General features: G+C 51.2%; 1 protein-coding gene across 1 annotated transcript; it reads right to left on the minus strand.

Annotated features, from left to right (window-relative positions):
- Positions 1-11524: 11524 nt before the first annotated feature.
- Positions 11525-14638, minus strand: cbln4 (cerebellin 4 precursor). The gene is made up of 3 exons (XM_028993268.1): positions 13922-14638; positions 12238-12354; positions 11525-12142 (listed from the first exon to the last, which is right to left on the minus strand). The coding sequence occupies exons 1-3, from the start codon at positions 14177-14179 to the stop codon at positions 11945-11947; spliced, it is 573 nt and encodes a 190-aa protein (XP_028849101.1). The 5' UTR covers positions 14180-14638; the 3' UTR covers positions 11525-11944.
- Positions 14639-16959: the final 2321 nt, after the last annotated feature.

A 16959-nucleotide genomic window follows, 5' to 3' on the forward strand; every position in this document is an offset into this window, starting at 1 on the left:
TCCAATCTTCAGATGGTTTCATAACTCAAACGAATATTTCAAGTTGAAGCGGTTTTATTTATTTCATGCCAAATAGGCTTTTTTAATTTTTACAATTAAGGGTTATTTGGAAATGTTTTAATGCCTGTTTAATTTTATTCTGAACATCATTAATTCATGCCAAGCTATCTTTTTCTATTCTTTGCTGAGTGGAGAAGATATCAGTGAAGCGTCTGTCCATGTAAAACAGGGACCGAACACCAGTACGTGCCTACCGCTACTTTCCTGCCAAATCCTGAAGCTCGACCTGATGCATCTTCACGTTCCCATCCAGTCACCAAAACGGCATTTTTAATATAGCATAACATCAGTTCCGTTTTCATGGGCTCCATCCACCCTTCTCACCACCCACCTCGCTGGTCCATCCAACCAACCTAGATTTGTTGCTCTAATCCCATGTTGTGGAGCCACCATACCACCACAGTTTAAGAGTTGTGTTGCAGCCTGACTTACTTTGACGTATGTGTGCGGCACAGTCCTCACGTTCCTGCAGCCAATGAGCAGCAAGATGGTCACATGACTGATCCTGTTTAGTGTTTCAGGCGTTGCGACTGTAACTCCTTCCTCATCAGAGCTCATTAACGGCTCCGAGTGGGAGGAGTCTGACACCGAGTCTGCCGCATGCTGCGAATAGACCTCCATTGAAGCCCCGCCCTCGAGTACACAAGGTCTATATCAGAAGAAAACGACTCCCGCTGACAAACAAGCTAAATGTTGACAAACCGCCGCTCGGAGGCGCGACTCTGAGTTTAATACAATTAGCAGCCGGCGCCACCCGTTCATCCATCAGCCTAATTACTCCAGCGCTGCCGCGCCACTCAATTCCCTCTACCTGCAGCTCGCCCCACCAGGGACTCGCTCGGGAGAGACAGCTGTGGACACATGGTGGAGGACATGCAGCATGTCTACTGATGGAATATCAGATATCATAATCAGAAGGTTGCCGATTCGAATCCCGATCTGCCAAGGTGCCACTGAGGTCCCCTTGATGAAGGTCCCGTCCCCACACACTGCTCCCCGGGCACCTGTCATGGTGCCACTGAGGTCCCCTTGATGAACGTCCCCACACGCTGCTCCCCGGGCACCCGTCATGGTGCCCACTGCTCACCAAGGGTGACAGTTAAATACAGAGCACACGTTTCACCGTGTGCACCGTTTTCTGTGCTGCTGTGTATCACCATGTGCTGTGCTGTGCTCAGGGACACGGTGGAATTAAGTGGGGTTTGAACCTCCAGGTGTTTTGTTAGAATTGTACGTACATGAGGTTGCTGACCTTTGACCTTTGACCACCAAAATCTGAGCATTTTCATCAGTAATGTACGGGCTCTTCCTCTTTTACAACTTTGGATAAGGTTGCATGCACCTGTGTGTTCTTTGTTTTATGTAAATCATAAATCCTCGGAGCTTCTCGTGAGTCCTACTTGAGTTTGATTTGTATGCAGAGCGCAGCGCTGTCCCCCGTCCACCTACTGCACGTTCGGGAGTTGGGGTCGGGGTCCTCCACACGGTGGGCGTCTGTGTGGGAGCCGAGGCTTGAAAGCACGCTTCATTTCATCCGAGGGACCATGAAGCCCGTGATCTTGTCTGGTGACAGACCTGGTAACTCGGGGTCCTCCTCGCGCCGGTTATCGCGGTTCTCACGCGGTTCCTGCCGGATCGTTTCCTTCTCCGCTCTGAGCCGAGGGCCGATTATTTATCCCGCGCATCTGTCTTCATCCCGCGCCGTGTCCCCAGATGCGGTTGGCTGCCGTGTTTTATTGGTCGGAAACGATAATAAACTCTTCACCTTCTGCAGATACGGAGTTCACGGCGACGCGCCCAATTCTCCTCCTATTCGATGATTTTGCACTTTTGTACAGAAAGTGAAGATGTGAATCACGTCCAACACCTTCATTTTTAATCCAATGTTCTCCACCACTTTATGGCCCATAGTGGGAGACTGTAACCTCTACTGGCTGGAGGAACGTGGACATGGTCCCCTTAATGGACATCTTCCGTCGTTGACGGCGAGGTGGTGGTGTGGTCATCCGTCAGCGGGATTATTCCATCTCCAGTCCTCGCTGGCGCTTCTCTATCATGTCGGATCAGGCGGTGAAACCAAGTTTGTTCTCCGCCGCGGCGCGCCGTCCCACCAAAGCAGAGCTTTTTGACGCGCGCAGACGAGATTTATTGCGGCGCCGCTTCCACCGCACGGAACGTCTCGGCAGAGGCGCCATGATGGATGACACCTCACCCCCGCGGCCCGGTTCCCTCCAGCTCAGCAGCTTCCACGTAGCCATGAGGCCGCTGATTGGGAACAATGGAGAGAAAACAGCTTCACACACACAGTTCAACAGAACCTGCTGTGTGTGGAGTTAAAAAGACAAAATAAATCTATATTTACCCACACAGCGGCTCCCCGTAGAGCAGGAACGTCTCTCCTGGCAGCGCTGGAGAACCAAGCGGCGACGGGGCCAAGAGGAGGAGCTGAGGAGATGTGTGCAGAGCAGAGATTAGCAGTTATCCACCCCGCGGGGGGACCTCCTCACCGGACCGTGGCAGCAGTCTGTGAAAATCAGTGGAACCCTGGAACCCGCTGTGCCAGCGAGAACCTGGTGGTCTTCTTCAGTGTGAAGGGCCTTTATATTGCTGCCATTTCATAGGAGCACCGAGGCCTCTTGGGTAAGGAAGTGGCCCCATAATCGGAAGGTTGTGGGTTCGAATCCAGAGCCATCAAGGTACCACCGAGGTCCCCTTGATGAAGGTCCCGTCCCCACACGCTGCTCCCCGGGCGCCTGTCATGGAGCCCACTGCTCACCAAGGGTGACGGTTAAATGGTTAAGGGGTGGTAGTAGCCTAGTGGGTAACACACTCGCCTATGAACCAGGAGACCCAGGTTCAAACCCCACTTACTACCATTGTGTCCCTGAGCAGGACACTTAACCCTGAGTGTCTCCAGGCGGGGACTGTCCCTGTAACTACTGATTGTAAGTCACTCTGGATAAGGGCGTCTGGTAAATGCCGTAAATGTTGAATACAGAGGACACGTTTCACCGTGTCACTGTAAGCTGTGCTGCTGTGTCTCACAATGACAAACATGTCACTTTCACAGACTTTAATCTTTAAGTCTACGTTGTCATTTCCGTCTCAAGAATATTAAATTCACCCTTTTATATCAGAGGACGGGGGCAAATTTAATAAAAACGGAGTCATGGAACCTGAATCAGCCCCCAAAAATGCCGATGAGACCCGTCTGCGACCCTGCAGCCACGTTCCAGTCCAGGACGGCGGTGGAATGCCAGGGTGGACGTTTACGTCCCTCGTCTTATTAAACCTCGTGTACAGACATGAGTCCTGTAATTACCTGCTGCTTCGCACACATTGGCAGCGGCCGCTGTGGCCACCTCCTCTCCTGTGGACAGGCCTGATGTCCCGGACCGGGACTTGAATGGCATGGTGGGTGGGGGTCTCCAGTGAGATGAACACAGAGCAGCCGGGCTTCCTCCTCTCCAGTCGCAGCAGATGTTTCATTCTGCCCCATCCTGCACGGCCTCTTGTCATTCTTGGTTTTGTTATAATAAGAACGATAATTAAAACCGCAGGAGCCTCGACAGACGAGGCATCAGGATAAAATGCAGAGGGGACGCTCGGCAGCCGGGATGGCGGTGCAGATGTGGCCCTGCGGGCAGAAACCGAGGTGCGAGTGACAGGAGCGCCAGCGAAGGGACCCTGATGCCACTTGGCCTGGTTGGGGCTGTTGATAAAAAACAATAAAGACGTTTCCATCGGGATCCTAGTGGACTCACTTTTACAGAGAAATGTCGTTTCTTCTGTACATATGACAATAAACGCGTTTGTCACTGCCGTGGTCGTGTAATATTAGCATCTTGGGTCCTTTCAGGGTCGTGGGCTGAAAAGGGTGTCGGCAACATGGGGGTCCGAGCGTAAGGCGGGAGCGGGCGATCCGAGAGAACGGCACTTGCTGTAAGGCAGGGACAGTCAAGAAGACCAGTCCGTCAGCCCCACATGCCAGTCTGATGTCCCCATGGTCACATTAAGGCTCTGAACATCAGTAATGGTCATATATTAAAAGGCACAAAGTGAAATAAATCCACTCTCCAATCCAACGTTCTTATGTAAGGAACACAGTGAATAAAATGATTTTATTCATGGTTGGGGTTCTAGTGAACTGTGTCAGAGGTTAAAGTTGAAAGGTAAAGTGATGGGCTCCGGTCCGCTTTCTGTCCTGGTTATTGGTGCCGAGGGGACAGATCTGATGGTCTCGTTTGAAGGTGCTGATTGAATGTGTTTGTTGCTGGAAACAGGAAACCGGGTCGATCGCGTCTTCGTTCTCGTCCGTGTTCTGCGGCGTTCCGTGCGTTCTCTTTAATGGATTGATCTATGGGCCTTTGGACGCGACCGGTTGTAAATATCACAGCGGCCATTTATCCTGCTGCAGTGCTGATGCTGTCATAAGCCATTAGATCCAGCATCATCAGCCAGGCGGGTCAATATCACCAGTCACGCCTACAACCGCCATCCGGTCCCACTGTCACCCCGACACAGGAACAGATGAACTTTCACCCGGGAACACATCCGAAGGTCAATAATCATCATATTCGCTTCTCCTCATCATCAATAACGATGCAAATTTTATAATACGCAGTTGAATCCGCCTTCTCTAGCAGAATAAACGGCGTAGACGGCAGGCTCCACAATCGTGGCCCTGAGGGACCTGGATTAGAAGATGAAAATGAAGATAACTGTGTTGCCATGGGAGCAAAACAAGTCACAAACACCCACACCGCCCGTCCTTGAACATCGCTGGGTGCTAATTAATATAATCTCTGCTTTGGATACGAAACGGAGTTCAGAGGTCAAAGAACACAGTGGAGTTGGTGAATAAAATGGTGCACGGGAATCTCCAGATTTCACGTCGGCGAGCTGCCGGGGGAAGGACGTGCAGAGGCGGGACGTTCCGGGGGACATTTATTAATAATAAATCATAATAAAGCAAAGTGATTGTGATACACAGCAGCACAGCACACGGTGCACACAGTGAAATTTGTCCTCTGCATTTAACCATCACCCTGAGTGAGCAGTGGGCACCATGACAGGCGCCCGGGGAGCAGTGTGTGGGGACGGTGCTTTGCTCAGTGGCACCTCAGTGGCACCTTGGCGGATCGGGAATCGAACCGGCAACCTTGTGATTACGGGGCCACTTCCTTAACCGCCAGGCCACCACTGCCACTGGGATATTTGCGGTAATGTACACAAAAAAAATATATCATCATGTCACCTAATGTCCACCATGACAGCACCGTATACAGCAGGGTTCCTCTTCACCAATCAGTATGCAGCCCCAGGAAGGTGTGGCCCCTGAATTAGGCCACGCCCTTTTCCTGCAGTAGTCTGATCAGAACTGAACTCTGTTTCCTGTGATTGTCAGGATCTCCTCACAGATCCGACTGTATAACTCGATGGGAATATGAATATTAGCTGTAACCTGACAGTAAATATGATCCGTTTAACCATTGTAAGCTCGGCCGTCATCCCCATCTCACCATGTTTACCCTTCACTCGTAATCTCTTATGGATTTTACTAAAGCGTGAAAATGTTTTATTAATCAGTTTAATTCCACTGAAGCTGTTTTCTCTCTCAGGTCGATCGGCGGAGTTCGTCCAGGGGTGCGGTGAAACTGAGACGCTGTGGTGTGAGTGTGTGTGTGTGTTGCTTATAGCCCCACTGGGTCCTAATGTTGAAGCTGATACACACACACACACACACACACACACACACGCATTGAAACAGGGATATAAACCTACATTTTCGTTCATTTTAATATTAATCTTGGTTGACAGACGGGTTCCAGCGCCAGGCACCGCGTCTGATCCTGCGTCGTTGCGCCGAATAATTACTCAGGATTGTAATTACATGGCCGGCGCTGCTGTTTGGGGCCCTGAAAGGCTCTGTGATTGGAGGATTTTTATCAGCCGCGAGGTTTTCCTCAACTTCAACTTTTCTCCCCAATTTAGTCGCCTTCATTTGGTCGGTGGCGCTAATGGTCGCCCACACCGCGCCGCTGTTTAATATTTGATGCGGAAAGTCCCGTAATCCGTCGCTGGGCCGACACCCCGTTACCTGCTCGGGCCTCCGCCGAAGGCTCCCTGGTCTAATGTCTTCTCCTCGCACAGACATAAATTTATCATTCCCCAACCGCGCAGGGAAACGGCCAAATTGACCAATTATTCAGCGCAGAAAGTGCAGATTCGGCGTAACGCCGGCGCGGGAAATGTGCAGAATGGGCTTGTTGTTGGACGAGCGATCCATACCGCGCTTCCTGCCAGCGTTCTGCCGCTCCGCGGTGATTTAATATTTCGAGTAATTGGCCGAGGAAGTTGCCCGGGCCCCTGCCCGGGGACCGGGCTAATTATACACCGGAGGGCGGGGCCCCGATGGGGACTGATGGACGGACCGCCTTATAGCCGCCATTTCTGGAAACGATTGACGAGCGAACCGCCGGCGTTTCTGTTTCATCAGAACGATCATAATCAGATCAGAGCCGCACACATGGACCATCACGCGCCATCGTTCATTCGTCCATCCTGGTTTGTTCCTCTCCGGTAATCGCTCCTCCACGCCACGCTTGGGATTTAATGAAATATTGTAAGCAGGTGGTGCCATTGATTTTTGGGTTGATTTTTCGCATTAAAACCCACAATGATCCTCTTAAAAACACCTGAGGGTCACCTGAGGTGACTGAAGATGTTCAACAGTTCCCCGAGTTGCATGGAGATGTTCGGATCCCCCAAAACCAACACATCCACCTCTAAACCCGAAGGTTCGAATCCCACGTCCCTGAGCGAGATCTTCTCATCGATCACTGCATGGGGAACGTAGTAACGGCGCGGACGCGAGAAAGTGTCGCGTCGGTGTCTCTCTCGCCTGTTAACAGGACACAGCGGGTCCCTTCCACACTCGTCCACAGAATAATTAATACGGCCGCAGCAAGGAAATCATTTTACTCCCAATTAGCAGATAACTACGTTCAGTCGGACCGCCCGAGTTTTCGCTCTGAACAGTCCCTGGTGCCTCCAGGTGAAGCGGGGTCTCGGTGGCAGGACACCCAGGCAGGGACATCTGGGGACGATGAGTGCTTGTTTTCCCCTGCAGTGGAGAGAGAGAGAAAAGGAGACAGATGAGTTCCCAGCTGCAGAGGGAACATCACACACACACACACACACACACATATTAATGCACACATTCATAAACACCACTACACTTGTGTGAATGTGCACACACACTCGTGCAAGCAGACACACTCACTGTGCATGTGGCGCTGTTCCATACACGGTTATATAATGTAATAACACGTGAATTACTGTGTAAGTTACCGTTTTAATCACATAAAAAGTGTCTGTGCACTACTGTGTGTGTGTCCTGTGTACAGAATCCATTTCAGTCGAGGAACAGCTACTCTATTACACTCTGGCTGTTGTCGGACGAAATAACGTTCAAGAACATTAAAATGGCGCAAAATCCCCCACACACGTCGCTGACCAGCCCGTGTTCGCGTTCTCTCCGTCAGGTATTCCCCTGACTGCTGGAGGCCTCGGCTCGTGGCATGAAGATGGATGGACCAGAGCTCCTCCTCCTCACCACATCACCACCGGCCCCTTCCCCAGAGCACGGGCCCTCCCCTGAACCCGGGTCTCCTGGCTACTACCACCCACTGCTCATTTCAGCCTTTTAGCACCGCGGCGTTTCTGAACGGGGGCCGCGCCCACGCTGCTGGTCGTGGGCCAGGTGACACCGGAACAGAGCTGGAGACAGATTGGAAATTCATCGTGACGGCGCCGCGGCTGAGGCAGCCGCTGATCTCAGATAAAGTCTTTGCGTGTTTTCTGGTATTTTCCGGCGGCCTCCTGATCCCAAGATGGAGATTTAAGCAGAATCATGTGAGCAGGGGGCTTTAAAATTTAATTCTCTGAAAGCGAATGTGTGAGGTGCAGAAACTGATAAAAAATTGAACATGAGGTCGTGTTGGGGTGTGATGGGAGGATTTGTATTCCTGCGGAGGAATACCTGTGATGGAGCGGGTGGAGGACGCACATTGTGGCATTATTCCCGCTTTAAAAAGAAACTCCTCTGAGTCACATGACCTTCCATGAATCATTTAGGTGGCGTTCAAATCGGGTGGAAGGGTCAGAAGCGCCTCAGGTGAGTGTAAACACAGACAGTCATATCTGCAGCTCCACTCACATCCACCCACCGTGGCTCAAAGACACAGTGACACCAGCTGCTACGCTCCGAAGGCGGAGCTCCTCAGGGGGAGACTCTCCTGCCGATTCAGCTGATGGATGAGAAAGTGGGGCTGGCAAGGACAAAAAAAACTACATCATGATGCACAGCGGAGCTAAATCCACCTCCACCTCTCTCTATCACACTCACATACCTCCACCTCTCTTTAAATCCACCTCTCTCTATCACAGTCAAATACCTCCACCTCTCTTTAAATCCACCTCTCTCTATCGAACTCACATATCTCCACCTCTCTTTAAATCCACCTCCGCCTCTCTCTATCACACTCACATACCTCCACCTCTCTTTAAATCCACCTCTCTCTATCACAGTCACATACCTCCACCTCTCTTTAAATCCACCTCTGCCTCTCTATCACAGTCACATACCTCCACCTCTCTTTAAATCCACCTCCGCCTCTCTCTATCACACTCACATACCTCCACCTCTCTTTAAATCCACCTCTGCCTCTCTATCACAGTCACATACCTCCACCTCTCTTTAAATCCACCTCCGCCTCTCTCTATCACACTCACATACCTCCACCTCTCTTTAAATCCACCTCCACTTATCTCTATCACACTCACATACCTCCACCACTCTCTAAATTCACCTCCGCCTCTCTCTATCACACTCACATACCTCCACCTCTCTTTAAATCCACCTCTGCCGCTCTCTATCACACTCACATACCTCCACCTCTCTTTAAATCCACCTCCGCCTCTCTCTATCACACTCACATACCTCCACCACTCTCTAAATCCACCTCCACCTCTCTCTATCACACTCACATACCTCCACCTCTCTTTAAATCCACCTCCGCCTCTCTCTATCACACTCACATACCTCCACCTCTCTTTAAATCCACCTCCGCCTCTCTCTATCACACTCACATACCTCCACCTCTCTTTAAATCCACCTCCGCCTCTCTCTATCACACTCACATACCTCCACCTGTCTTTAAATCCACCGCCGCTTCTCTCTATCACACTCATATACCACCACCGCTTTCTACATTCACCTCCACCTCTCTATAACATTCATATACCACCAACTGTATCTAAATTCATCTCCGCCTCTCTCTTTATCACACTCATATTTTCCACCTTTCTTTTATTCTACCTCCACCTTCACTCACATACCTTCACCTCTCTTTTTATCACCATTCATATACCTACACCACATCTCCACCCTCACCATTCTCTCCCTACTTTTCTTGGCCCAACCTCCTCACAATACAGATACAGAAACACACACACGCCTTTCGCCAGCTACCGACACCCACCTGGATGGGTTTTATTGAAATGTAGAAAAATCTCGGTTCTAATAGGAAGAACAGTGTGTGTGTTTCAAAACACTAGAGGCTTGGAGGGCAATATTTCACAGCGTCGATCAGATCTGTGACAGTGAGGGATGAGTCTGTCTCTGCTACTGTCAGGCCGGGGAAATATGGCCCTCGTTTTTATTTCAGAGCTGTGCCGCCACAGAACACACACCGACACACACCTGGCGCTGACCTCCGCAGAGGTCACTGGCTCCGGGACAAGGGTCAGATCAGCTATTCATCACTCGTCAGCTATCTACAAATCTCACATGACGTGACTGGCAGGTGACGTTCCTGTTGTTCCATTCAGCTCAACGGTTGCAGAACCGAGTTCGCCCCCCCGAAAAGGACAAATCATTCAGCTTCATGTGTCAGCAAAGTTCCACGCTGACCACCGTGGACACGTTTTGCATGAGGAGGTCATAGAAGTTGCAGGAAAGAAAAGTTGATTGAGGGCTCGAGGAAAGAGGACGCCTCGTTGTGAAGGACCCTTCACAGGCAGAGAGCTGCTGAGAGGCCACGGCTGCTTCTGCGCCGCTGCTGCTGGGAAATTTGACAAGCAAATAAAAAACCGGAGCGGCAGCCGCTGGAGCAGATAAGAGTCCAGTCATCTGGGAGATCTATCCGAGCAGGTATTCAGAGATCCTTCTCTGCACTTTAAAGATATGAGGTGGATGAGCACTGTTCCCAGTGGCCAAGCTGTCCACGGGACATGCGGGCGTCCGGAATCTGATCTAAATTCCATCTCCATTCCATTCACGCGAAATGATGGAAGTTGGATGATGATGATTCTGCAGATCATTGTTTGGCTGCTCAAGAAACTGCTCAAGGCGCTGAGATGGAGTCCTGGTGGACTTTCTGGGGACATTTCCAGATTTGCTTGACACTACACGTCTCATCCCACATGATGTAGGTGAACAGTGTTACTATACAGGTCGTCATGATCAACTGCATATGTTACTTACATTTATTTAAGGAGGTAATATTATATAGATACATAAACTCAGCAGTTCATATTTATCTACATTTTATTTGATATAATTTCACCACCAACATGTGATAATTCATGAGAAAACGCCCACAAGCCCCGGCTGGCTGGCCACGCCCCTGCGTCCACATCGCACCCCGACATCGGGGCCCTAACGCAGGAGAGAAGGTGGCCTCGTGGTGAGGACTGGTGAAGCCTGGAGCTCCGAGCTCCTCATGACTGTGTGTTCTGTAATGAAATAATCAGGAATAAACTGTAATTGGTTTGGAGATTTAGCGTTATTACACCCGCCCCGCCTCGCTTTCATTCCTAATTCAATTTGAATCACTTTATTGCATCGGTCGTATACGGCGCCGCCGCTCCCGCGGCGTTTTAACGGATCGTTTCTCCCGCGTCCTTCTGCACAGGACGTGTGTTCCCACGTTCCTCGTAAACAGAATTCTTACCATAATCGCCACCTACAGCATTCAAACAGTCACATTTTTCATAAGGAAGAAAATTAGGGATCCGGTGGATTATTTCCAATCAAACATGAAAAGCCACAGAAACGCAAAACAACACGGAACCAGGACATGGAAGGTGGAGAACTTCACCGCTGGACATTTAGAAAGATGAATTCGTCCAATCACAAACAGGGAATCCAGTGAAAACGGCCTCAGTCCAACCAGCAGTGTGTGTGTGAGTGTGTGTGTCTGTGTGTACGTGTGTGTGTGTATATGTTTGTGAGTATGTGTGTGTGTATGTGTACATGTGTGTACGTGTGAGTGTGTGTGTGTGCGTATATGTTTGTGTATGTGTGTGTGTGTGTACATGTGCGTATGTTTGTGAGTGTGTGTGTCTGTGTGTACGTGTGTGTGTATATGTTTGTGAGTATGTGTATGTGTACATGTGTGTGTGTGTGTATACGTGTGAGTGTGTGTGCGTGCGTATATGTTTGTGTATGTGTGTGTGTGTGTACATGTGCGTATGTTTGTGTGTGTGTGTGTGTGTGTGTGTACGTGTTTCTGTGTCCTGGCCGAGGACAGGAAGTCCCTTGTTAATCCTGTACAGCGTCTCGGTGGAACTGGTGAATATTTCACGTGCATTAAATAAAAAAGGCGGGACGACATGGCGGGACGACATGGCGGGACGACATGGCGGGACGACATGGCGGTTCTGGGCTGAGTCACGCCGCGTCACACGTCACGTGTGTCCTGGAGACTCGGCCTGTTTGGACGGCAACGGTCACTGATGAGACAAGAATCCGCTCGGATCCGGAGGATTCGGGACATGGGACGATGACACGTAGATAAGCGAAGAGACTGGGTTCCGTTTACAGGGGGAACACCAGGAATCCAGAGAAGGTGGAGTACTGCCACCCGCCCACCAGGTTCCCCTTCTCCAGTTTCAGGTAGACCTTGTCCTCCTTGTCCAGGTAGAGCAGGACGCCGTTGGTGGCGGCTTCGCGCGTCACGTCCTTGTCCCCAGCGAACGCAGAGATGACAGGCTTTCCGTTCAGCATCAGGTTGACCTTGAAAGAAAAGGAGGGGTCAGAGGTCAGAGGGTCAAATGAGCCTCAAACTAGACTAGAAGATCTAGAGAAGACATTTGTCCTCACGACTGTACCTGTATAGTCTGACTCTGGTAAACTTTGATGACGTGGAAGTTGAAACTGTAGATTCCTTTACGTGGAGACAGAAAGACCGAATCCAGAGTGAAGTAGTTACCAATGTTGACGAGGACCTGGGAGAAGAAAGAGGAGAGGAGAGGAGAGGAGAGAAGATGGTCTCAATAAACAGAGGAACAGATCTGCATCTCAGCCCTGATCATCACACCTGGAACATCATCTCCACCAGACCCGCAGCTGGGTTTGGACTTCTGATGAACCATCTCTTCTTGTGTGTTCTTCTTGATTCCACGGCTCTTTGATCTGTGATCATGGTCCAGGTCCAGATATGTATTTAAATTCAGGACACGGTTCCTAACGTTGCAGTTTGATGTTGTGCTGCAGTGGTTTAGAACCTCTTTAGAACCCAGCGAGACTGTGGTTCTCCTGGTTCTAATTACTATAAACCACTGAGCAGTTGAACTCGCTGTGAATACAGAATCAGAGAACGTCCACCACAGGCTGGCATCTCAACGTTCCGGACGTTCCACATCACAGCTGAACTCGCCCTCCAGACCCAAAAACCCAGACAGAAGCTCCCATCAGGGTATAATGAAGGAGAGGAAGGTGGAGGAGATGGTGCTGGGGGAGAAGATGGAGAGGAGATGAAAGGCAGGGCGTCTCTCTCGCTCTCTCGCTTGTTCGCTCGCTCTATTAGGGCCCTCTGCTGCTTTTTTATTATTTTGTAGAGTGAGAGAGAGTGAGAGAGAGAGAGAGAGAGAGATCTGCTCCAATCCAGATAAACAATAACTGGCCAGAACCGAGCCAGAAACCAAACACTGCGAGAGAGGGAGAGAGAATTAGAGAGGGAGAGAGAGGGAGGGAGGGAGAGGGAGAGAGAGAGTGAATGAGGGAGGGAGAGGGAGAGAGAGGGAGGGAGGGAGAGTGAGTTAGAGAGGGAGAGAGAGGGCGGAGGGAGGGAGAGGGAGAGAGAGAGTGAAAGAGGGAGGGAGGGAGAGTGAGTTAGAGAGAGAGAGACAGAGGGAGGGAGGGTGAGATAGAGAGGGAGACAGAGAGTGAATGAGGGAGGGAGGGAGGGAGAGAGAGAGTGAATGAGAGAGGGAGAGAGGAGAGAGAGAAGGCAGCTGGTCAGTCTTTTACAGTTTTCAGTCTGCAACCCGCCACAGAATCATGGTTCTCAAGAGCAGAGAACCGGAGAATCAGAGACAGAAGCGTCTGTACCAGCAGAACTTCTCCTCACTCCTCACCGTGTCTGTGTGTGTGTGTTGGGTTTGTGTGTGTGTGTGTGTTGGGTTGTTTTGTGAGTGTGTTGGGTTGTTCTGCATGTGTGTGTGTGTGTGTGTGTGTCCTCACCTCAGTCTATAAGCCTCCTTTTTAAAAGTCTGAACCTGGCAAAAGTGTGTGTTAATGATGCCATATAACAATCTGTAACACCCCTCCTACACACACACACACACACACACAACACAAACCAATAGACAACACAACACACACACACACACACACTCTCTCTCTCTCTCTGTCCAGAGACCCAGAGGTTGGCGGTGTGGTGGGATCCGCAGACAACCCGATCGGGGGACTTTACATCTACACATGTCCACTCCCCCCCTCTCTCTCCACCTCTCTCTCTCCCTCTGGACTGTGGTCCAGTGTAAAACGGGTTTAATGTGAGTGTTTCCGAACCTGATCGAAGTAAATGATCCGCGTTTTGTTGCTCATGTCGGACGGTTCGTGGTTGTTGCTGCGCACCGCGGAAAAGGCCACTTTGGAGTTGGCTGCGCGGACCGAGATGCCGAGCGGGGAGCCGGAGCTTCTCCAGTCCGCGGCGGGGTTGGAGTCGCAGACCACCAGGCACTTCCCCTCCAGCACGATGGGCTCCGTGTCGTTCTGCGCTGCGGCCAGGGCGCCCAGCAGCATCGCGGCGCGCAGCAGCGTCTTCATGGTTCCTCAGGGATCCTCGGGGTTCTTCAGGGTTCCTCAGAGTTCCTGGGGGATACTTATGGTTCTTCAGGGTTCCTCAGGGTTCTTCAGGGTTCCTCAGGGTTCCTCTCGTGCGTGAAACTGCACCGGCGGCTGGAGACTCATCTCCGCTGCTCCTCGCCCCGCTGCGCTCCGCCGATACGGACTTTCATTTACGGTCAATTAGAGAGGCGCGATCCGTCCACGTCAGCCAATCAGGCGCGAGACGCGAGCAAAGCGCGCACCCGACACGCAGCGTCCCGAGCGCGTAACCGAGAGCGTCGTAACCGAGAGCTCAGGTGTCCAGATGTGGAGAGAAGAGGCGGGGCACGTAACAACTCCCACTGTGGGTGTGTGTGAGTGAGTGTGTGTGTGTGTGTGTGTGTGTGTGTGTGTGTGTGTGCGTATACGTGTGTGAGAGCGTGTTTGTGTGCGTATGCGTGTGTGTGAGTATGTGTGTGTGTGTGTGAGTATGTGCTTGTGTGTGAGTGTGCGTGCTTATGTGTGTGTGAGTATGTGTGTGTGTGAGTGTGCGTGCTTATGTGTGTATGTGCTTGTGTGTGTGTGTGTGTGTGTGTGTATGTGCTTATGTGTGTATGTGCTTGTGTGTGTGTGTGTGCGTGTGTGTTTGTGTGCGTATGCGTGTGTGTGAGTATGTGTGTGTGTGAGTATGTGCTTGTGCGTGTGTGTGTGTGTGTGTGTGTGTGTATGTGTATGTGTGCATGTTTGTGTGTGTATATGAGTATGTGTGTGTGTATGTGTGCGTGTTTGTGTGTGTATGTGTGTGTGTTTGTGTGTTTTATCTCCATTTCTATTTCTCTCTGTCCCTGTCTTTAACAGGGTGACGGCAAGATGTTACAGTGACACTGTGCTGCATTTTAAATGCAGGTGTGTGTGTGTGTGTGTTGTGTATGTGTGTGAGTGAGTGAGTGAGTGAGTGAGTGAGTGAGTGTGATTAAAAACTCCTCATTAGCACCAACACGCTGAAGAGCCACACCTACACCTCCCTACTGTATCAGATGGAACAGCAACTTGAAGACGTACAGAGCGATGGAGACATTTTAAAAGACCTGGTGTGGAGGTGGAGGGATGGAGAGGCCAGGGATGGAAGAGGTTGTGTGGTTCCATCTGGTGGAAGATGGAGGCGGCATGGTGTTCTGGAGAAGAAGATGGGAACCCCATGTAGGTCAGCAGGAAGTGGTGGTGGAGCTTCATGTCCACTCAGATCGGCGCAGCTCAGCAGGAGATGACAGGATCAGAGCGAACGTCAGATTAAACATCTCCATAATCCATGGTCATTTGGGAAGAACTCAGCAGGTGAGCATGCGGCAGTAAAGGGTTTAACCCGCAGCCAGCTGGTGCCCCGCCCGGTCAGACGGGTCCAGACCGCGGTCACCAGCTCCGTTACGTTCTCATACCAACAAAAAGGCCGAATATTTAACCAGTTTAATCATCAGCTGCTGCCCTCAGAAGAAGATGAAGAAGACCTGCTGAGGGCCTGACGCCAGGTTCACGATCTGATGAAGGAGTTCGCAGAAAAACAGTTAATTATAATTCAGTTCGTTAAAAACAGAACAACAAATGTACTTATTTACACATGAAGAAAATATCCAGATTCATTTTGTATATTGTTGAATTTTTCTGTTTTATTTTTGTACAATAACTGAAATTGCAGACTTATTACATTCTATTCAGGGACGACCTCTGACCCAGAAAAGAAATTAATTCAAGTCGAGCCGCGCAGATGATGATCTGGTCCACCAGACAGAAGAGGCGAAGGAGAAACTTCAAGAACAATAAATCGGTGCAGCGTGCAGCTGCTGCTGTGGAACAGGAACTGGGGAGCGGTCAGGGAGGTGGAGGAGGTGAAGGAGGTGCAGCTGCTGCTATGGAACAGGAACTGGGGAGCAGTCAGGGAGGTGGAGGAGGTGAAGCTGCTGCTATGGAACAGGAACTGGGGAGCGGTCAGGGAGGTGGAGGAGGTGGAGGAGGTGAAGCTGCTGCTATGGAACAGGAACTGGGGAGCGGTCAGGGAGGTGGAGGAGGTGCAGCTGCTTCTGTGGAACAGGAACTGGGGAGCGGTCAGGGAGGTGGAGGAGGTGAAGGAGGTGCAGCTGCTGCTGTGGAACAGGAACTGGGGAGCGGTCAGGGAGGTGGAGGAGGTGAAGGACGTGCAGCTGCTGCTATGGAACAGGAACTGGGGAGCGGTCAGGGAGGTGGAGAAGGTGCAGCTGCTGCTATGGAACAGGAACTGGGGAGCGGTCAGGGAGGTGGAGGAGGTGGAGGAGGTGAAGCTGCTGCTATGGAACAGGAACTGGGGAGCGGTCAGGGAGGTGGAGGAGGTGGAGGAGGTGAAGCTGCTGCTATGGAACAGGAACTGGGGAGCGGTCAGGGAGGTGGAGGAGGTGGAGGAGGTGAAGCTGCTGCTATGGAACAGGAACTGGGGAGCGGTCAGGGAGGTGGAGGAGGTGCAGCTGCTTCTGTGGAACAGGAACTGGGGAGCGGTCAGGGAGGTGGAGGAGGTGAAGGAGCTGCAGCTGCTGCTGTGGAACAGGAACTGGGGAGCGGTCAGGGAGGTGGAGGAGGTGAAGGACGTGCAGCTGCTGCTATGGAACAGGAACTGGGGAGCGGTCAGGGAGGTGGAGGAGGTGAAGGACGTGCAGCTGCTGCTATGGAACAGGAACTGGGGAGCGGTCAGGGAGGTGGAGAAGGTGCAGCTGCTGCTATGGAACAGGAACTGGGGAGCGGTCAGGGAGGTGGAG

Source organism: Denticeps clupeoides, chromosome 10 (assembly GCF_900700375.1).
Source record: "Denticeps clupeoides chromosome 10, fDenClu1.1, whole genome shotgun sequence".
In the NCBI taxonomy this organism is placed as follows: Eukaryota; Metazoa; Chordata; class Actinopteri; order Clupeiformes; family Denticipitidae; genus Denticeps; species Denticeps clupeoides.